This window comes from Mauremys reevesii, linkage group 15, assembly GCF_016161935.1.
Source record: "Mauremys reevesii isolate NIE-2019 linkage group 15, ASM1616193v1, whole genome shotgun sequence".
NCBI classification, from domain to species: Eukaryota; Metazoa; Chordata; order Testudines; family Geoemydidae; genus Mauremys; species Mauremys reevesii.
The window spans coordinates 252,216-274,767 of record NC_052637.1 but is presented as its reverse complement, the minus strand read 5'-3'; the positions used below and the strand labels follow the sequence as shown (position 1 = coordinate 274,767).

At 50.9% G+C, this 22,552-nt stretch overlaps 1 protein-coding gene across 4 annotated transcripts in view; it reads left to right on the top strand.

Moving 5' to 3' along the window:
• Window positions 1-448: 448 nt before the first annotated feature.
• Window positions 449-22,552, top strand: part of LOC120382844 (C-type lectin domain family 2 member D-like) — a 34,182-nt gene continuing 12,078 nt past the window's right edge. Inside the window, exons 1-3 of one of the 4 annotated variants that reach the window (XM_039500268.1) lie at window positions 449-739; window positions 3,383-3,431; window positions 13,506-13,718. In XM_039500268.1, the coding sequence (XP_039356202.1) occupies window positions 13,640-13,718 (79 nt within the window). In that variant the 5' untranslated portion in view covers window positions 449-739; window positions 3,383-3,431; window positions 13,506-13,639. Of the gene's footprint in view, window positions 740-2,450; window positions 2,482-3,382; window positions 3,432-3,862; window positions 3,904-10,844; window positions 10,924-13,505; window positions 13,719-22,552 lie in introns of those variants that run through there. The other 3 variants (XM_039500269.1, XM_039500271.1, XM_039500270.1) reach the window with 3 other exon arrangements.

Sequence of the window (22,552 nt, the reverse complement as noted above, 5' to 3'; positions counted from 1 at the left end):
CTGCCCCAGAGAGCTGACAATCTAAGAGACAACAGATGGATACAAACAGACCGACGGGGGAGCACGAGGAAACAATTACACAACAGCAGTCTGCAGGATTGGCAGTGGTCGCAGCACACCTGCTGCCTGATCGTTGTCAAGTTTGCCACGGGTGCTACGGCAAAATGAGTGTCAAGGAGAGATTTGAAGGTGGATAATGAACTAGTTTTGCAGATGTTTACAGGGAGATCTTCCAGAGCTTCATTTATTAAAAGAAGAGGGGCTGGGTGCTGAAGCAGCTAACGGTGGTGTCCTCTGCAAAGCGTGAGCTTGCACGCACCGGCCGTGCGAGGTCACGCCTTGCACGCCACAGGCAGAGGAGGTGCCAGGCTAAGCGCTGAGCTCCTCCCATGGGTGGGAGAAAACTCCAAGGGGTTTGTTTGAAAATGCAACACGCAGGCGAGGGAGGATCAGAGGCGGAAGTTTTGCAACATCCCAAACAGGATGCAGGGGTTGTGAGGCCCCCAGTACCCAAAGATAAGGGGCTGCAGGAAAGCAAGTCGTCCCTTCTAACCGAGCCAGCCAGCGAGCTCCTGGAACCTTTCCTTCTGAACTGGGCTGCCAATGGCAGGGAACTGCTGGCTGCAGACAAACACCCCAGTGCTGCGCCCGTCAGTAACGAAGGGAAAAGCTGCAGCAGCCATGGGGGAGCAGGCGCTTTGCCCCCACCTGCACGGCAGGTGGTGGCCCAGGGATGCAGGTGAGAATTGATTTAATGTGGGTGTGGATGGTGAGGTGGCTATCTGGGGTTGGAGATCAGGTGTGTGTGCGGGAGAAGCAAGGGAGTGGATTGTTATAAGAACCCCTCCTGCTATCCACCCCCACTGCATTCTTCTGCTTAGGTGGTGTTGTCATGTTTCTCCCCACCCCCATCCCATTTCACTCCCCTGTGTCCCTGTAATAGGCTAGGTATGGGAACCTCATTTCCCTCCCCTCCCAGGGATGCAGGCAGCAAAAAGGGTTAAACTTTTCCCAAATTGAAACCCTGGGAAAAGGAACCATGGGAAGTCATCCTGCCTGGTTCTCTAGCCCAGAGGTTCTCAAACCGGGGCAGGGGCGCCGAAAGTATTGGGGGACAAGGCGTGAGAAGCTTTGGGGGGGGGGAACCCCCTTACTGTGCACGTTACCCACAGCAGGGAATAACTAGCAAAGCTGAAAAGAATCCTGTGGCACCTTATAGACTAGCAGACGTTTTGCAGCATGAGCTTTCGTGGGTGAATACCCACTTTGTCGGATGCAAGACTTGCATCTGACGAAGTGGGTATTCACCCACGAAAGCTCATGCTGCAAAACGTCTGTTAGTCTATAAGGTGCCACAGGATTCTTTGCTGCTTTTACAGATCCAGACTAACACGGCTCCCCCTCTGATACTTAGCAAAGCTGATTCCTCCAGCCATGTCAGCTCCTCTGGTGGCGCTGCGCGTTTGCGCTCTAGAGGGCGCGGTGCGTTTTCACAGAATCATGTGATTCTGCGAACATTTGGAGGGTTTGCTGTTCCGTTTACGGAGCGTTATACTAAGTCCCGGCACATCTGGACATTAATCCCTTTGCTGCGATGCAGCCATGCACCCGTTTGACTGTAGGCATGGTGGACCCCACTCGCGGGTTTTCTCTTGCTCTTATTGCAATGGATCGCTGGCTCGGTTTGAATCAGTGCCTTGCTGGGTTGAGTATTTAGTGAGAGTTGTGTGTTGAATTTTTTACTGGTAGATCGTTATGTACTTGTGTGGCGGGAGGATGGGGGAAGAGGCATAAACTGCTACAGACACAGACAAGGGGGTGCAATCAACTGAGTTTGAGATCCACTGCTCTGGATGGGGTCCGGGGCAGGGGTCCCCACTAACTCCGTACAGACCTGGCTGCTGGTTCTGATGCTTGCTACAAGTCGGGGAATGGTACCATCAGGAGGAACCGAGCTACTGAGGCAGAGCATGAAGTCACCACCCTCCTTTCAGGGGAGAGCAGGGGGCAGCGGGTTAGGATTGAAGGCCACCGGCAGAGCTGTGGGGCAGGGGGAGTCCAAGGCTGGGATAGCGGCGGGTGGAGGGAGGTCTATGAGTTTGGGACTGACGGGCATTGACAGAGTTGGGAGGAGGAGGAGCCCAGGGCTGGGCTAACAGCAGGGCTGTGGGTCAGGATTGAGAGGCACTGGCAGAGCTGCAGGGGGGAGCCTGGGGCTCAGGGGGTGGGGGCTATAGGTCTGGTTGAACAGCCATGACAGAGGGAGAGCTCAGGGCTGGGATAGCAGGGGCGCTATGGGTCAGTCGGGTTGAAGGGCACTGACAGAGGGAGAGCTCAGGGCTGGGTAACAGGGTTGGGGGTTATGGGTCGGTCAGAGTTGAAGGGCACTGACAGAGGGAGACCCCAGGGCTGGGACAGCAGGGAGATTGAGGGGCACCAGCACAGCTGGGGTGGGAGCTGAGATTAGACTGGACTGCACTGGTAGGTAATTCGATAGGGCAGCCTAATCTGTGGGGCCAGACACTGTTTCATTGATTATTGTTAACAGCCGACACGCCTGCTATTGTCAAATGAGTAACAATGTCCTGGCTACTTAGGGTCTCTCCTCTATTTGTCTCTGTTCTGTTCTCTTTAGAAAAGTCCCAGCCAAATAGGGGCCGACTCCGTGGGTGCTCCAGCCCCGGAGCACCCACCAGCAACCAAGCTCCCCTCTTCCCCCCCGCCTCGCCCCCTTCCCCGGACCCCAGCACACCAGGTCCCCATTCTTCCACCTACCTCCCACTGCTTCCCGCCTGTCTGCTGCCAAACATCTGGAGGGAGTATCAGAGAGGTAGCCGTGTTAGTCTGGTTCTGTAAAAGCAGCAAAGAATCCTGTGGCACCTTATAGACTAACAGACGTTTTGCAGCATGAGCTTTCGTGGGTGAATCCCCACTTCGTCGGATGCAAGAGTGGAAATTTCCAGGGGCAGGTAAATATAAGCAAGCAAGAAGCAAGCTAGAGATAACGAGGTTAGATCAATCAGGGAGGATGGGGCCCTGTTCTAGCAGTTGAGGTGTGAAAACCAAGGGAGGAGAAACTGGTTCTGTAGTTGGCAAGCCATTCACAGTCTTTGTTTAATCCTGAGCTGATGGTGTCAAATTTGCAAATGAACTGAAGCTCAGCAGTTTCTTTTTGAAGTCTGGTCCTGAAGGTTTTTTGCTGCAGGATGGCTACCTTAAGATCTGCTATTGTGTGGCCAGGGAGGTTGAAGTGTTCTCCTACAGGTTTTTGTATATTACCATTCCTAATATCTGACATCCCATTGTTAATTAAACTGAGTCACCCACCCCTACAGTTCTCAGTCCTATGATTCTTTAGAGGATGTTTCTTCTTTCTTACCAGGCTCAGCTCAGAGACCAGCTCCCTGTTGGTACCAGCAGAAGACAACGTGGTGAGTGAGCTCCCTTCTGCGTCATCCCTGGGGGGCCTGGGGGTTGTAGCAAGAGCAGCTGCTGTAGTTAAATTTACAAACCAGTTGCCATTAGAACCTCCTGCTTCCAGATGCCCGGAGCTGTGTAGCGTTCCCAGAGCAGGGATGTGGCAGTGCCGGAGCGGGATGCTTCGTTCCAGGGACTGGTTGAGTTTGATCCTGAGCTTGTCGCTGGAATTGTGTCTAATTGATGGGGAGGGGTCTCTGGTCTTGTCATAACCAGATAGTTAAGGGTTAAGGTTTTTGTCTACCTGTAAAGGGTTAACAAGCAGTACCTGTGGACACCTGACCAGAGGACCAATCAGAGACAAGATTTTTTCAAATCTCTGTGGAGGGAAGCCTTTGTCTGTGTTCTTTGTTAGAGCTCTCTTTGGATCTAAGAGAGGACAGTCATGTCTCCAAGTTCTCCTGGAGTAGTTTCTACTATTTAATAGTGAGTATTAATTAGAAAGGCGAATTAGTCTTATAATTTGATTTCTACATTTGCAATTGTGTATTTGCTAAAGGAAATTCTTTATTTCTGTTTGCTGATATTGCTTTTACTGAGAAAGTGGGAGGGGGGATTCTCTCCAGAGATTGATTAAATTTAGACCCTGTATTGTTCCATCTTGGATTACAGAGACAAGTTACTTTCTTTTTATTCTTTAATAAATTCTTTTCTTTTCTTTGGACTTGGTTAATCCCTTCTCTTGTGGAAATTCAGGGGAAGGGGAGGGGGGAAGAGACAGTCCTCCTGGGTTTGATTCAAGCAGTTTGAATCAGGTATCTCTTTCCAGGACTAGGGAAGGGGAGGGAGAGGTAGGTCCCTCTTTGTTTTGAGTCAAGGATTTGACTCGGTGTATATCTCTCCAGAGTGGCTAGGAGAGAGGGAGGGGGGAAGTGGGCTGCTTCCCTGTCTGTAGAGATTCAGGGACATTGAATCTGTGTTCCCTAGGGAAAGTTGGGGGAACAGGCAGTGTGTCAAACACTTAAATCTGACTGGTGGCAGCGTAGTAGATCTAAACTAGGATTTTAGTTTAGAGGGAAACTAAGGCAGGTCCCCACATTGGAACCCAACAGCTCCAAGTGGGGGTGAGACCCTATGACAGGTCTGTAGGTGATGGATCGGTCATTCTGGTCTCTCTCCATCAGTAGGTGGGAGACATGGTCTGCGCTGGTCTTATGGCCAACAGAGAAGAGAGTCCGTGTGAGTGGCACTGCTGGCTGAGAGGGTAGAAGGTAGAGCCCGTCTCTTGGTGGGTTGTGACACCACCAGGTGTGTGCTGAGTGCAGGGGCGGCTCCAGGCACCAGCGCTCCAAGCGTGTGCCTGGGGCGGCAAGCCCCGGGAGGCGCTCTGCCGGTCGCCGCTAGAGCCGCCCCTGGATCAGTGGGGAGGATTTGAACCCCGCTTTATCCCCAGTGTCATTGTCAGGTTGAAGCGGGGACATAAGCAGTCCCACTTCTTATGGTTCTATCTATAGATGCTTAATAAATGATGAGTAAATGCTATAAGTATCAGAGGGGCAGCCGTGTTAGTCTGGATCTGTAAAAGCAGCAAAGAATCCTGTGGCACCTTATAGACTAACAGACATATTGGAGCATGAGCTTTCGTGGGTGAATACATGTGTCTGACGAAGTGGCTATTCACCCACGAAAGCTCATGCTCCAATATGTCTGTTAGTCTATAAGGTGCCACAGGATTCTTTGTTGCTTGCTATAAGCATGTTACAGAGAGGAATAATAAAATGCTACAGAGCTGATTAACATTGTCTCACTATTGCCTCGTGGGCCCCCACTCACCTGTTGTCTCATGTCTCATACTTCGATTAGAAGCATGGATCATCTTTCCTCTGCGTTTGCCCAGCTCCTAGCACAGGGGAGTCCACATAGGCACCAAATCCAGGGGTGCTCAGCACCCAGCCGCGACAGCTGTTCAGGTGCCACCAATCAGCTGTTCAGCGGCTCTTGGATGAGGGCAGAGGCAATGAGCAGCGGGCAGGTGAGGTCTTGGGGCAGGTGGTGGAGCGGGGCAGGAAGTATTGATGTAAAATGTTAACGTTAATCCCCAGCCCCAGTGGCCCAGATCCCGGCCCCACAAGCTGGACCCCGGCCCCGGTGTGTGGCCGGACCCCAATCCCACTGTTTGGCCCCTGGACTCCGACTCCCGCCGTGCCCTAGCCCCAGCGCCCGCTGCGCCTGGCCGGCCAGAGCAACCCCAGCCCCTCTCCCTTTAATTTTATCATTTAAACGGGAAGAGTGGTCTGTGATGGGATGTTAGATGGGGTGGGATCTGAGTTACTACAGAGAATTCTTTCCTGGGTGCTGGCTGGTGAGTCTTGCCCATATGCTCAGGGTTTAGCTGATCGCCATATTTGGGGTCGGGAAGGAATTTTCCTCCAGGGCAGATTGGCAGAGGCCCTGGAAGTTTTTCGCCTTCCTCTGCAGCATGGGGCACGGGTCACTTGCTGGAGGATTCTCTTCAGCTTGAGGTCTTCAAACCACAATTTGAGGACTTCAGTAACTCAGACAGAGGTTAGGGGTTTGTTACAGGAGTGGGTGGGTGAGATTCTGTGGCCTGCGTTGTGCAAGAGGTCAGACTAGATGATCATAATGGTCCCTTCTGACCTTAAAGTCTATGAGTGGGGTGAAGGGTCTTGGGGTGGAGCACCCACCGGGAAAAACAAAGTCAACGTATGGGCGACTGATGACTGTACGCTCAGCAGCTGATAACACACATTTTCTCACTGTTCCCTTGTACTCCCCCGTCCTTCTGCCTGGATCCCCCCATTGTCTCTTGTCTCATACTTAGATTAGAAGCATGGATCATCCTTGTTCTGTGTTTGTCCAGCAAGAGGGTTCTGGTCCATGACTACGGCTCCTAGTTGCTTTTGCAATTTACATAATAATAAAGATGCCGTGGGGCTCATCTACATGAGAAAGTTGAACTGAAATCAGATTAAAAATTACTGCATCTTAACCAAATTGAAACATGTTTGCTCTTATTAGAGTTTGAGAGTGGCTTACTTCACTTTAGCTCAGCTCAGCTGGGAATAGGTTTAAGCTAAACTGGAATGAACTGGCCATAAATTCAAAATAAGAGTGTCCATGTGGGGTGGGATTGAGGGTGTGAGTTAACCAAACCAGTTTAGAAACCGACTTCAATTAGATGCAACTTTGGGTTGGTCTACACTAGAGAGTTAGGTCAATGTTGTAGCTATGTTGCTCAGAGGTGTGAAAAATTCACACCCCAGAGACGCATAGTTAAGACAACCTTACTTCCGGTGTAGACAGGCCGTGGTCAATAGAAGAATACTTCCCTTGACTAAGCTACCACCTCTCGGAGAGGTGGATTATCAACAGCAACGGAAGAACCACTTCCATTGCTATAGTGTCTACACTACAGCCGCTGTGCCGCTGTAGTGTTTCTAGTGTAGATGTACCCTTTCTCATGTAGACCAGGCATGGCCGGCTCCAGGCACCAGCTGAGCAAGCTGGTGCTTGGGGTGGCATATTCTATGGGGCGGCATCCGCCCAAACTCAGGGCAGCACGGCCGGGGTTGTTTTGTTTGTTTGTTTGTTTGTTTGTTTGCCGCTCGGCCGCCCTGTAAGGGGCGGCAGTGCGGAGGAGGGGAGCGCCCTGCAGCAAACTGGGCAGGGCAGCCCCTGTTCTTCCCTCTCCGCCGACTGGAGCGGAGCCCTCCCGGCAGGCGGCTCAGTGGTCGGGACTGCGGGACAAGCGCCCCCCTGAAGCCCTGGCTGCCCCCCTGCTCTCTCTCTCCCCCACTCCCTCCCCGCTAGACTGGGCTCACACTCCGCTGCACATCTGCAGCACAGGGAGTCCCCCTGCACCGTGGCTCCGGCTGCCCGGCAGGGTTTTTTTGGTTGTTTTTTTCCCCCTGCTTTGCCGCGCCGGTTTTTTTCCCCCCTGATTTGCCGCTCCGGCCATGCCCCAGGCTTTTTGTTTTGTTTTGTTTTCCTGCTTTGCCACTCTGGCTGTGCTGCAGGTTCCCCCCTACCCCCGCTTTGCTGCTCCGGCCGCACCACAGGTTTTTCTTTTGTTTTTTCCCCCTCCTGCTTTGCCGCTCCGGCCATGCCCCAGGTTTTTTTGTTTTGTTTCCCTGCTTTGCTGCTCCGGCCGCGCTTCAGGTCCCTCCGCCCCCTGCCACTGCTCCGGCCGCTCCGCAGGTTTTTTTGTTTGGTTGTTTTTTTCCCCTCCTGCTTTGCCGCTCCGGCCGCGCCACAAGTTTTTTTGTTTTGTTTTCTTTGCTGCTCCGGCTGCGCTGCAGGTTTTTTTGTTTTGGTTTGGTTTTTTCCCCTCCTGCTTTGCTGCTCTGGCCCCCCCACCTTTTTTTTTTTTTGCTTAAGTCTGCAAAAAAGCCAGAGCCGGCCCTGAGACCAGGGCTTAGTTAATGTCTAACCTGAATCTCCCTTGCTGCAGTTTAAGCCAATTACTTCTTGAGGCCCCACTGGAACTGGTTAGCGGTTCCAGTTAAAATGGTCTTCCAAAGTCTAAGCAAGGTTAAAAATAGGCTCTTAGCTGATTCTCGAGCAACAGGAAACATGTTGCAGGTGTGCTGGCCAGCTGCAAAGGGAAGGGACCATTATATATTTAGTGCTAAACGGGGGAGATGGAGGGGGGGACTTCTTTTGTGGCTGAACAGAAATACCCATATCGAACCCAGATGACACCAGCTGTGAGCCTGAGGTGACGAGACAGAGACGGGGATGGGATGGGGGTTGGAGCGAACGGTGCATCAGCACAGGGGAGAGACGTGGCATTTTTACAGTGTCACACAGGTTTTTTTCCCTCCACAAGTGACGGGATTTCAGAGGATGCTGGAGCTGGTCTGGCAAAGCTCAGAGCCTTCTTACAGGAGGGGAGCGGGGAGCATAGACAGTCCCCCCAGCTCAGGGCAGCTCTGCTCCCCCGCTTCCCCTTCGGTGAGAAAGACAAACAAGGGTTCCTCTGTGTCTCCCTTGTTCCCTTCTGCAACACCCAGCCTGGGGCCAGGGGTGGGGACTCTGCTGTAGCCCCCCAGCAGCTGGGTGTGCGTGAAGAACTCCAGGTGGTGTAGGAGAAGCAGAGATTAGGATGGGTGGGGCAGGGTGTATGTGAGAGGCAGCACTAATCTTGGGGCTGTGGGGCCAGGGCATATGCGGGAGAGGCAGCACTGACCTTGGAGGGGCAGGGCAGATCTTGGAGGGCAGGGCAGATGAGGGGGCAGCACTGATTTGGGGGCAGGGCAAATGTTGGGGTCTAGGGAACCAGACTGATCTGGGGGCTGGGAGGGGAAGGTTGATTTGTAGGTTAGGGGTAGAATGAATGGCTGGGCAGATATGGGGTGAGAACTCCACTTGATAGAACGATTGCATATCAACAAAATAAGAATCTGAAAGATTCACAGGAGGCTGGGTTTTTCTGGGCAGGCAATTTATGTTGGAAAGAGCTATAGAAGAGTGAGGTATTGATTATGGCATCTCATTAGGGGTTGGCATCGATGTTGTAGTTTCCTGCCAAACTAGTCACTACCACATGAATGTGTCCATGGGACAAGGAAGTCACACAGTTTCTTGAACCCATGACCCACACCACCTGAGGGTGACAGAATTTTTCTGCTCATCATGTGGACACTAATTGTTCTCTTATTCCTAACCCGCCTTGGAGCTGGGCCACGTGATTTGCTGCCACATGATTTGCTACCATATGGTTTGTTGAAAATCAATCAGAATATGCATTGCTGTCTGCACAAATTGCAAAGGGATTATAAAGCCAGTTTGGGTTAAATTCCGTTAACTTGTGCCGAACTGTGAAGGAAACCAAGCGGGTGTGTTAACCCTCGTCTTACAATGTTACTTGTGTCCTAGTAGATTCCTGAATGTGATCAGGGCTCCTCCGCGGTGCTTGTACAGTGCCTGGCGCACTGAACAAGACAGTTTCTGCCATAAAGAGTTTGCAGTCTGAATAGACTTGGAAGGAGTAGATTTATGTTGGTAAATGTCGATTTCACTGTACGCGCAGAAACTGGGAAAAAAATTCCGTCGATGATCGAAATGTGCAGATAGACAAAGTAAGAAAATTGTTGCTTGAGAACTTCTTAGAGTTTGATTTAAGGTATCTACTTGGTATAGTTTGTTTGCAGTGTTGTTTGTAGCCATGTTGGTCCCAGGATATTAGAGAGACCACGTGCGGGAGGTGATATCTTTTATTGGGCCAGCTTCTGTTGGTGAAACAGACACGCTTTCAAGAAGAGCAGCTCTGTGTAAGCTGGAAAGCGTGTCTCTTTCCAAAAAAATATATTACTTCACCCACCTTCTCTCTGTATTCTGACATGTGATGTTGACAATTTGTGTTTTAATGGTAATAAAGTTTTAACTTTCTGGACTCTCAACATCCACTATCATTAATCATTGCCTGACCAACACCCCCTGCCTATAATTTCACACAACTGTAAAAATCTAAATAGATGATGATAGAATAAATACTTAAAATGAGGGCTGCCAAACGATAAACAAAAATTGCAATTAATTGCACGATTAAAAATATTCACGATCAATCGCACGATTAAAAATATTCACGATTAATCGCACGATTAAAAATATTCACGATTAATCGCACGATTAAAAAATATTCACGATCAATCATGCAATTAAAAAATATTCGTTTAATCGCAGTTTTAATCACACTGCTAAACAATAAATGCCATTTATTTAAATATTTTTGGATGTTTTCAACACTTTCCAATATATTGATTTCAGTTGCAACACTAGGATACAAAGTGTACACTGCTCACTTTATATTACTTTTATTACAAATATGTAAAAGAGAGAACAGGATTTTCCAGTTCCCCTCATACATGTGCTGTAGCACAGTCTTACAAATATAGAATTATTATTATTTGTACAGAACTCTGCACTCAGTAAGACAATGTCGAACTTTAGAGCCTAGAAGGGGCCACTCAGGTCTGTCGTGAGGGGCACACACCTGCCCATGCAGGGAGCCTGCGGTGCTGCAGGACTGGTTGCTCAAGTCTGAGCATCTGTCTCAGGAATCGCAGGGCTACCAGCCAGGGAAGTACGGGGGTACCTAATCTCTGGGGAATGGAGGGGACTTTGGGACTGAAATGAAGAGGCATTTGAGAGGCGCAGTGTGGTGACCAGTCACACCAAGGGGACTTCCCAAGGCCCGAGCTAAAGGCAGGAGCTGCTGCCGCTTGACTGAAAGTTATGGGGGGACTTTAGCAATTCCCAGCAGCCTGGCCCAACCGTGCTCACTCCCCAGGGGTTTACCCAGACTTTGGGGGAACTGGAGGAGCAGAGCTAATTTGCAAGTGGTTCCCCGCCCCGCTGAACTCAGCCCCTGATTGATGGAGCCCACCATGCTTTCCCTTTGTGGTCACAAGGGAGGGCTGAGACTGGCTCCCCAGGCACAAGAGCGTCTCCTCGCCCAGCCGCGTTGTGAGAGCCGGGTCCCAGGTGAGAGGGCTGGTGCTGGGGGAGGGAGCCCAGGTTGCGGGGTGTCACCGGGCCATAACCTGGGCTGCTCAGGCTGGGGGGAGGCAGCTGGGGCCAGGACCCAGCTGTGGCTGTAGCAGGGGCTCCAGCAGACAAGCAGAGCTCCCTGGGACGCAGTGGGGACTCCTTCCTTCCTTCCTTCTGCTGCACCTGGCGCCTGCAGGGAGGTGGGCAGGGGTGGGGCTGGTGTGGGTGTTTTGGGGGTGTGTGATTTGGCTGAGATGCTGCTAGGGACCCAGTAGTGATCCAGACTGGAGAGCGGGTGGGCGCATTGGTTCTGGAACTACGGCCCGGGTGCTGCCCCTGGCTTGAAGCGGCTCCCATCATAGGCAGGGTTTACAGTTGGGTTCAATGGCTCTGAGCACCACGCTGGACACATCGTTCCAGCCCCCCTGGGCGGGTGGGGTGGGGATATCACGGGGCGCTCTCAGCACTGAGGGTGGGGTCCCTCTGCAGCGAGGTGAGCTGCAGGGGTCCTGGGAAAGGCTAGTGTGGGGGATGGCAGAGCATCGAGTTGGGAAGGGGCTCCCCCTAGGAGATCCCAGGAGGTGGTGGGGACCCCACTGAATCCTCGTGTGGATGCTCTGGGGAATCCCCGGGTGAATCGGGTGTTGGGTGAGGTGCGAGTTGGCAGGGCGGTGAGTCATGGCTTGGGTTCTGCGGGGAAACCACACAGTGGTTGCAATAAAAAGTTCCCCAGAAAAGCTTTGGCTCCCAAATCTATTGTCAGAACAGACAACAAGGGAATCTTCTCGTCCCACAGGAAAAGTCTGCCCCTGGGCATAACAATGGCGTCTAGACCCTCCTCCAGCACATGGACACTGCTGGGTCCAGACACCCCATCCCCGACCCTATTGCTTTAATAGAGAACAGGGGTTGTGCTGCTCTGAGACCATCAGAAAGGAGGATGGGGGGATGAGGGGGAAAGGCGCAGAACATCACAAAAAGCAACATTCCCTGAGCGGGATCCAGCCAACGTATGGCCGTGAACCTCCTGCCAATTCTCCTGTCAGATGCAATAAGAAACGTGACTGCAGCCAGTCCACCCTCCTGCTCCAGACCCTGGCTCACCACGGCTGCATCCAGCTGACTTCTATTTCAAGTACATGTGTATGAGACTCCAAAGACGCTGTTTGTTCTATTGCATTCAGTGGCAACAAACAGGGGGTGAGGGGGAGAAATCTTGTTTTAAAAATAAAAAAAAGTGGAGGGGATTTTTTTTAATCCAAAACTAAAATTTACACTTGGAAATTTCCTGCTGGAAATTTTTGTAAAAATGACACTTTCCTCCCATAACCCTCCCCGCCCCCCGTTAAATGTGGATCATTTTTTGGCAGGAAAACACAGTGATCAAAAATATTTCAAGCCGTTCTACTGGAGTGGGTCTTTGGGCCAGTGGGCTCTGCACTGAGGGAAGTCAGTGGTGCAGCTGTCATCTCTGGGTTGTGTTTTCAGGGGGAGCGCTCCTCGCCCTCAGGGAAGGCTGTCTCTGGGGGGGCAGGGGTTGTGCATTTTGAAAGTACCTTTTGAGAAAGCCAGTAAGGAGTTAAGACAAGTCACTGCACATCTGGCCCCTTTCCAGTGTCTTTTGTTTTGTTCTATGTGCCAACACATTGTCAAGGAACAAAAGAGAAACGTGGCTGGGTTGTTACTGTCCACAGAAAGTTCTGGTTTTAGAATCTGGCCACACATTTCCTTTCTGATACTGGGAAGTGCAGCTGTGTAGAAGAATTTGATAGCTAAGAGGAGGGAGGAGGGCGGGCATGAGATGGGAGGACTCAGTAGCATTGTTGAAGGCAGTGGAGGATGGGGAGGAGAGGCTGGGAATGCATGGCTGGGGTGTGTGTGTGTGGAGAGGGCTCCTGTGTTGAAGAGACTAGAGCTGTGCACAGGGCAAGGGTCCGAAGTGGGGAGCTTAGTCCCACTATGCTGAGGCATCAGCGCTTAAAGGCTCCATTCACACTGAGGCAGCACTGATGGGGAAACTGAGGCAGGAGCGCCAGGCGAGCCTGGTGCTTTGGGGGTGGTGTCCTTCCCTTCTGCACCCCTTTTTGAGCACCAGGTCTCCCCAAAACAATCCTCCTTGCCCCAAAGCTCCCCCACAGCCTGGCTTCCCCCTCCCACCGGAAAGTGTGTGTGTGTGGGGGGGGAAATGGCTGTGTGTGAGAGCATAAGGGGAGGGAATACGAGGGGGGTAGGGCAGGCCTGGTGGGGAGAAGGGCTGTGCCTGGGGAAGGTGCTGGGATACTATACAAAGGGAGAACCTGCGTCTGGGGAGCCCAGTCAGAGCTCTGCTCCGCTCCTGCCTCGGTTTCCCCTGCCAGTGCATCTGAGGCAGCCATGTCTTGGGGAGCAGTTTCAACCTAGTGTGTGGCCTCAGAACCTTTTAAAGAGCGGGGAAAGTCAGGTCTAGTAATCGACCAATGGGAACTTCCCATGCCCTGTGAACCAGGTCTACAGCAGCGATGACACTGTGACCCACCTAGTGATGGTCCATGGAATCTGCCCTTTATGAATTCCGGCTGTTCCCTCTTGCACTGCAGGTCAGCCAAGAGCTGGAGAACGTCAGGAGCAGGAATCTCTCCAGCCGACCGGGACCGACTCTTCCCGCCGGTTATAGCAAGAAAGCGAGGAGCCCAGCGCATGCCCACGTGTCCTGCCGAGACTAGAGAAAAGAATGGATCCTGCTGGGATGAAACTGTGGCCGGAGATTTATCCTGATGTCCCTGGAAACCCTGAGAGCGGAGCGGAGCCAGGTAACTGAAGCCTGGTTCTGACCATTTAAATGGGGTGTCTAGCTTCGTGGATTGTAAAGCCAGGAGGGACCTCTGTGTTCATCTGTTCTGACACCTCCCTTTGCCCCACACACCCCGCCCACACACCTGCCTCTGTATAGCACAGGCCTTGAATCCCACCCACTGCTCCCTGCATCCAGCCCACGCCTGCTGGGGGAGCCAGAGCTTGCAAAAAATGTGCAAACCTCTGGTTTCGTACAGATGGGGCTCTGCAAATGCCAGAGAGCCGGTGTAGGAGGAATCTGACAGTTTTCCGTGCCTGTGATTGTGACACCTATGGGAGTGGGGGGAGTTGCTGGGGTGTTTGCTGTGCCTTAAATATGACTGTGGAAAATACTTGTGAAGGCTGAAACTGAACAGTTCTCTCAGCCCCAGACGGCCCTGGGTTTAATCCCCCAGGGTAAGCAGTTTGCCCAGATGCCAAGCCATCCAGCTCTCCCAGAATCAGGGGGAGCAGGGCTCCTTCACTACCAAGGTTGTCCAGGAGTTTGTGTGCACATAGGGTTAGGGGCACCAGGAGAACTGGGACCCTGGTGTCAGATGTGAGACCTCGCACACACGCACCCCTTCCCCATTGCAAGCCTTAAGAAGCTGGTCTGCCTCCAGCAAGCTACAGCTACATGGTCAGATGCTCATCAAACCCTCTCTGATCCCTTTTGACCTGAGCGACTCACCAAAAATGTGGCGTCTTGCAGCTTGCTCCAGTTACGAGGAGAAACTGACAGCAGGGTCTGGTACCTTTGACGCCGTCTGGCTTATTTACAAAGAAAGTACAAACTCCTGTAACCCCAGACATGAGAAGGGTCAAACCATGGGAGACAGTTTCCTTACTCACAGTTCCCAGCCTCTTTCAGTCAGCACTGTGCCCAAAAGCGCCCTCTCAAGGTTTCTTCTCAAGGTCCCACTGCCAGCGCGTCTGCGTCTGGCTTTCTGGCTGCCTGCTCCTTCAGCTTTTCCAGTGTTTTTTCTTCTCCGTCTTGTGCACCCATACACGCACAGACACAGACACAGACACAAATACACACACGTCTACTCACAAGCAATACCCGGCCACGTCCCTCTCCTACATAACTGAAACTCCCGAGTAGCCCGTGTGTGCCTCTGTGTTGGGCTAGAGGTGCTGTGAAGGGGGTCGGGGTGCAGGAGGGGTGTGGGGTACAGCAGGGGGTCAGGGTGCAGGAAGAGGGTGGCAGGGGATTCAGGGCAAGGGGTCGGGGTGCAGGGTGTGGCATGGGGCTCAGGGCAGGGGGTTCGGCTGCAGGAGGGGTTTGGGGGGTGGGCTCTGGCCTGGCACGGTTGGGGGCAGGGCAGGCTCCCTGACTGCCCTGCCCTGGCCTGCCCTGCCCCCGTGCTGCTCCGGGAAGCGGCGGGAACCTGGGGGAGGAGGGGCACAAGGGTCTGCGTGTTGCTGTTGCTTCAGGCACTGCCCCCAGCAGCTCCCATTGGCCGGGGACAGGGAACCGCTTCCCGGAGCGGCGCGGGAGCAGGGCAGGGAGGCAGGGAGCCTGCCCTGCCCTGCTCTGTCCCCGGTGCGCGTCGGGCCGGAGCTGCTCTAGGTATACGCTGCGGGAGGGGGGCCACGAGGAGCTCGCGGGCCACAGAAAATAACCCCGCGGGCCGCATGTTTGAGACCCCTGATCTAAGGTATAAATGAACAAAACAGGATGTTTTCACTGAGAGTAGGTGAGGAAATTGTCAGTTAAGCTGTTTTTTTTTAACCTGCGAAGACTTAAAGAGGTGTCATAGTCCCGGCTTGTCTAGCTCAAAGCGCGCGTGAGTCATGTTCTCCAGTGGAACCCAGGAAGAGAGTTGGGTAAGCAGCAGAGGAGGCGTGGAGACCAAGGTGTGCTTTCTTGGGCTGAGCTGCATGGGAAACTTCTACTGGGTATAATTTCCTGTGTGGAGATTCCTATTCTGCACTAAGTGTTGCTTAACATAACATAAGAACATAAGAGAGGCCGTACCGGGTCAGACCAAAGGTCCATCTAGCCCAGTATCTGTCCACCAACAGTGGCCAATGCCAGGTGCCCCAGAGGGAGTGAACCTAACAGGCAATGATCAAGTGATCTCTCTCCTGCCATCCATCTCCATCCTCTGACAAACAGAGGCTAGGGACATCATTCTTACCATCCTGGCTAATAGCCATTTATGGACTTAGCCACCATGAATGTATCCAGTCCCCTTTTAAACATTGTTATAGTCCTAGCCTTCACAACCTCCTCAGGTAAGGAGTTCCACAAGTTGACTGTGCGCTGCGTGAAGAAGAACTTCCTTTTATTTGTTTTAAACCTGCTGCCTATTAATTTCATTTGGTGACCCCTAGTTCTTGTATTATGGGAATAAGTAAATAACTTTTCCTTATCCACTTTCTCAACATCACTCATGATTTTATAGACCTCTATCATATCCCCCCTTAGTCTTCTCTTTTCCAAGCTGAAGAGTCCTAGCCTCTTTAATCTTTCCTCATATGGGACCCTCTCTAAACCCCTAATCATTTTAGTTGCCCTTTTCTGAACCTTTTCTAGTGCTAGAATATCTTTTTTGAGGTGAGGAGACCACATCTGTACACAGTATTCGAGATGTGGGCGTACCATGGATTTATATAAGGGCAATAATATATTCTCAGTCTTATTTTCTATCCCCTTTTTAATGATTCCTAACATCCTGTTTGCTTTTTCGACCGCCTCTGCACACTGTGTGGACATCTTCAGAGAACTATCCACGATGACTCCAAGATCTTTTTCCTGACTCATTGTAGCTAAATTAGCCCCCATCATGTTGTATGTATAGTTGGGGTTATTTTTTCCAACGTGCATTACTTTACATTTATCCACATTAAATTTCATTTGCCATTTTGTTGCCCAATCACTTAGTTTTGTGAGATCTTTTTGAAGTTCTTCACAATCTGCTTTGGTCTTAACTATCTTGAGCAGTTTAGTATCATCTGCAAACTTTGCCACCTCACTGTTTACCCCTTTCTCCAGATCATTTATGAATAAATTGAATAGGATTGGTCCTAGGACTGACCCTTGGGGAACACCACTAGTTACCCCTCTCCATTCTGAGAATTTACCATTAATTCCTACCCTTTGTTCCCTGTCCTTTAACCAGTTCTCAATCCATGAAAGGACCTTCCCTTTTATCCCATGACAGCTTAATTTACGTAAGAGCCTTTGGTGAGGGACCTTGTGAAAGGCTTTCTGGAAATCTAAGTACACTATGTCCACCAGATCCCCCTTGTCCACATGTTTGTTAACCCCTTCAAAGAACTCTAATAGATTAGTAAGACACGATTTCCCTTTACAGAAACCATGTTGACTATTGCTCAAGAGTTTATGTTTTTCTATGTGTCTGACAATTTTATTCTTTACTATTGTTTCAACTAATTTGCCCGGTACCGACGTTAGACTTACCGGTCTGTAATTGCCGTGATCACCCCTAGAGCCCTTTTTAAATATTGGCGTTACATTAGCTAACTTCCAGTCATTGGGTACCGAAGCCGATTTAAAGGAAAGGTTACAAACCTTAGTTAATGGTTCCTCAACTTCACATTTGAGTTCTTTCAGAACTCTTGGGTGAATGCCATCTGGTCCCGATTTAGCTTTTTTGGGTTTAGCTTTAACCCCTTCCAAAACAATATTAAATAAACTGGAAAAAGGCCACTTTTGTATTGGAATAAGCATCTCCCCATGGGAGGCTGAACTGATATAACTATTGGTTTAAATTCCCACCTTGGCTTATACCGGGATCACTTTCATAGAATCACAGAAGATCAGGATTGGAAGGGACTCAGGAGGTATCTAGTCCAACCCCCTGCTCAGAGCAGGACCAACACAAACTAAATCATCCCAGCCAGGGCTTTGTCAAGCCTGACCTTAAAAACCTCTAAGGATGGAGATTCCATCACCTCCCTAGGTAACCCATTCCAGTGCTTCACCACCCTCCTAGTGAAATAGTGTTTCCTAATATCCAACCTAGACCTCCCCCACTGCAACTTGAGACCATTGCTCCTTGTTCTGTCATCTGCCACCACTGAGAGCAGCTGAGCTCCATCCTCTTTGGAATCCCCCTTTCAGGTAGTTGAAAGCTGCTATCAAATCCCCCTTCACTCTTCTCTTCTGCAGACTAAATAAGCCCAGTTCCCTCAGCCTCTCCTCATACATCATGTGCCCCAGCCCCCTAATCATTTTTGTTGCCCTCCGCTGGACTCTCTCCAATTTGTCCACATCGTTTCTGTAGTGGGGGGCCCAAAACTGGACACAATACTCCGGATGTGGCCTCACCAGTGCCGAATAAAGGGGAATAATCACTTCCCTCGATCTGCTGGCAACGCTCCTACTAATACAGCCCAATGCGCCATTAGCCTTCTTAGCAACAATGGCACACTGCTGACTCATATCCAGCTTTTCATCCACTGTAATCCCCAGGTTTTCTGCAGAACTGCTGCTTAGCCAGTCGGCTATATAGACAAGCCTTTATACTCCACTGGTGGTCTGCAGTTTGTGGCTGCCTCCATGGGTAGGAAGAGCTGGGGAACGCTGGATTGGAGGAGACTTTCAGGTGTAGGACAGACAGTCTGCCCCCACTTTCCTAGTTAGCTTTAGATGAGATGGCTTGAGATGAGTAGGCAAGGACCAGAGCCACCTAAGGTATGAGCTGAAGCCCCACGAACAGGCCTGATGCTCATTAGAACTGGAATTTGGGAAGGAAATAAAAGGAACCTAAGAAAATTGCCTAGGGAGGTTGTGGAATCTCTGTCATTGGAGGTTTTTAAGAGCAGGTTGGACAAACACCTGTCAGGGATGATCTAGATCAGTGGTTCTTAACCTGGAGAGCGAGATGCCCTTTCTGGGGGTGTGAGACAAGCCAGATTTTTTTAGACGGTAAATGTTTGATAAGGGGGGTGAGAACATATTTTGAGAACCAAAGGGGTGCAGGCTGCAGTAAAGGTTCAGAACCACTGGTCTAGATGGTGCTTGGTCCTGCCATGAGTGCCGGGGACTGGACTAGACGACCTCTCGAGGTCCCTTCCAGTCCCATGAGTCTATAAAGAGGGACAGACACCGCAAACCACCACAAGGCAAAGCCCCGCACCACTCCTGTGAGTCCTTTGTGACTTGTACTCTCAGCCCACGCCCAGTCACTGGACTTGGCAGAGGTTTCCAGGCTCTTTTAGCCCAGTCGTCTTAACTCGAAAACTCAACCATCTTGGGCAGCCTGAAATACGTCAACTGCCTTTCAGTTTTCCCAGCATGCTTTGCGGGACTTGGGCTAAGTGACTTCAAGCCTCTCCCCCAAATTCCAAGTGTAGCCCCTAGGATTATTTTGCAAGCTATTATATCCTACTAATCCAGCCAGACGGATCAGAGAACATGCTTCTCTTTCTGAATTAATCCATTTCATTCTTATATTTTATCAGTATTCGTTCCTTTGAATTTAGGATGTGTTGAGGCATACGATATGTGTTTCCTCATAATTATACATAGAATAAGTTTTGCTGAAATGCAAAAAGCCTACTGGCCTGTAAGATCTGCTATATAGCAAAAAGTATAATCAGTTAAAAATATGTCAGCATAAAACCAGGTAAGCTTTGGCACAGATAAGAATGATCCCTGAACTTTGGGGAACCACAGGGAGGAACTCTATACACATCACTGAACAGGTTTATCCGGTGTCTACAATCGGTGGTTACCGCAGGGTACCCCCCGACTTGGAGGTCACCAAGAGAGCCTAGGCTGGCAGTTCTGGAGTGAGATAGTCCTTATTAATATATAGAGAGTAAGTGTCATAATCCACTAACCTATAGGAGAAGGGTCCCCATTAATTTCTATGGTTACGGAAATAAGATCTGGGTATAGTAGGTTGGGCCTGAATTCCATAGTGTCAAGTATCAGAGGGGGAGCCGTGTTAGTCTGGATCTGTAAAAGCAGCAAAGAATCCTGTGGCACCTTATAGACTAACAGACGTATTGGAGCATGAGCTTTCGTGGGTGAATACCCACTTCGTCGTGTATAAAGTAAAAAGGCATGTCTGTCTTCGTTATGCATCCAACGAAGTGGGTATTCACCCACGAAAGCTCATGCTCCAATACGTCTGTTAGTCTATAAGGTGCCACAGGATTCTTTGCTGCTTTTACAGATCCAGACTAACACGGCTCCCCCTCTGATACTTGATAAAATACCTTGTTTGGAAAAAGTCTGGAGGGCTTTTTTCTGTCGCTCTTTCTTCTCTTTGTTCTCCTATATTCTATAGACTCTCTTTTTATCTACCTATCATTCACACTATCGGCTCAGCTTGTGCAGTACAGTATAACTACTCACCGTTCCTAACTATTGGGGAAGCCAGCACCATTGTGTTATCAGGCATGCCAGGAGTGAGCCTGGTCCTTCACGTCCTATTACCAGGTCCTCAAGGAAGGGTGTGAGTATGTTAGGTTAAGGTACGTATAATAGGAATGTTACCCCCAGGAGTTTTGGAATTCTTTTACTGTTTTGCAGTTATAAGTTTCATTGCATTTATTATTCTTTTGTTAATCTCAATAAAGTTTTTATCAATTTGGTATTGTCCTCAGAGTAAGGGTTTTTGCCAAGCACCCCGAGAGTCCTCTCCCAATATAGAACTCTCAAAGTTCTTGAACCCTGTACTCTGAATTGGACAAGAACCTATGAATCTTCTGGTCGGATGCGATCAGTGGCGAGCCATAACAGCCAACCCATCAAATTCAGGTCAAGACAAGCTAATAGCCCATGCTCCAGAGGCCTCAAATCCAGTAGGGTCTTTTGCACTCTCTTAGAGGCAGGAGCCACTGAAATGGAGGACGTCCATGGTGATAATCCCCAGCTCTTACAGCACTTTGTGACAAAGTGGGAATGTTCTCTTTGAACACTGTGTGGGTGCCTCAGTTTACCCTATACATTTCTTAAGTATCTAGGTGGTCAAGGTGCCAACTGAAGGTGTTGGAGAACAAAGAGATTAGGTGGCCTTCTGGCCGGGAAAGACAAAGGGGCTGGAGCTGGCTGGGAGAGGGCTCCCCACCCCCCAAGATGGACCTGACTGGGGGGTCCTGTTTTCTGTACCTACAAGCTCTGGTTTAGACTGTGTTCCTGTTGTCTAATAAACCTTCTGTTTTACTGGCTGGCTGAGAGTCACGTCTGACTGCGGAGTTGGGGGCTTGGGTGGATTTGGTGTGGAAGGGGGGATGCTGAATGCTCCGAAGTCAGACCCAGGCAGGTTGAAGCCCTGGAGACAGTCTGCTCAGAGCGAGGAGGCTCCCCCAGAGTCCTGACTGGCTTCGTAGGGAGCAGTTCCAGAGCATCGCCCGGTGACTTTGTGACACGCTTGTCATCAGGAGATCTCAACGCACTTTACCAAGGGAAGCTGGTATCGCTCTCCCTGTGCTAGAGGGGGAAACTGAGTCCCAGAGCAGGGACGTGACTTGCCCACAGTCAGGCAGTGGCGGAGTCGATAACAGAACCCAGGCCCCCAGCATCCCAGGGCAGTGAGCTGACGTAAGCGGGTTGCCCCTAGTGAAGCACTGGGGATGGGCGGATGTTGGTCCGCCCACTATTAAAGGCCCCTCCCGCTCCACCTAAGGGGAGAAGCCACTGAACCCAGGGGAGTGAGGATCACAGGTTCAAAATCAGAGATTCAGAGGGGGACACTGAGGAAAAGGAACCAGCACAGCGCCCACCACTCCTCAAAGGTGTCCAGGGAGCCAGTGGTCATGGCCCAGAGGAACTCTGCCCAGAGACGTGACATCAGGAGGGAGCAGGTTGCAGATGGGGCAGAGAGCTAGATTTCCTCCATTGCGCCCACCCTATACTCCCGTCTCCATTTCCCTCCCTCTCTCTGACCGTTTTTTCCTGTTTCATGCCCCCTCCCCCTCAATTCCATGCTGTCCTCTGCAGACCCCTCCAGCAGCGCAAACATCCGGGTGCACCTCAGCAGGGCTGGGGAGGCAGGGTGCGGGGGCTGGAAAGGGAATCTACAGAGCAGCAGCCAAGCAGAGCGGTGCCCTGAATGTGACCGTCTCGTAGCTGAAGCCAAAACCGACCTTTAACTGCCAAGTTGGGATCTGGGTTTTTTTTTAAAAAAGTTTCTAACTCGTGACAGTTGCCAACTAAAATTAACTTGAGTGATTTGAATAGCAGTTTTGGGGAGAGGAGGGGAATTTATTGCCGGCCCACTGATTGCACATGTACTGTAAGTGCCCGATTTTGATTTACCTTAATCAGGGTTTGGGTTTTTTTAAGCGGTTCATTTGCTAGATCAAAACAGGACACTGCTCTGAACATCGAAACTAAGATTGTCGCCGCCCAGACTTGCCAGAGAGCCAACACAACACATTGGTGCAAGTTTGTGTGTAGACCAGTCCTCAACTCTGCAAATGCCTAAGCCCCTCTTTAAGGGACTGTCCGTACTGCAGCCAGGGCATGTGTTTGCAGACCTGAGCCAGCTTTGATTTAGTGAGTGCCGCTAAAAATAGCAGTGGGGCAGTGGCCCGGCTTTCAGCATGGGTGTGACCCCCCCACGTATGTACCTGCCTTCCTAGCTCGCACCAAAGCCTGCACCAACACTGCTTCGCTGCCAGGTTTTAGTGGCGCTCGCTAGATCCAGGCTAGCTCTGGCACGTCCATCCAAGCTGCAGTCACACCTGCTGACTGCAGTGTAGACGTCACCTGGTCCCTTCCACGCCATGTTCCGGCTGAGGCTGGAGGAGGGTGAATCAGCAGCAGGAAGGATGCAGTGACGGGTGGGGGAAGAGGTCAGCAGCCAGGGGATGAGGAATGGTTAGG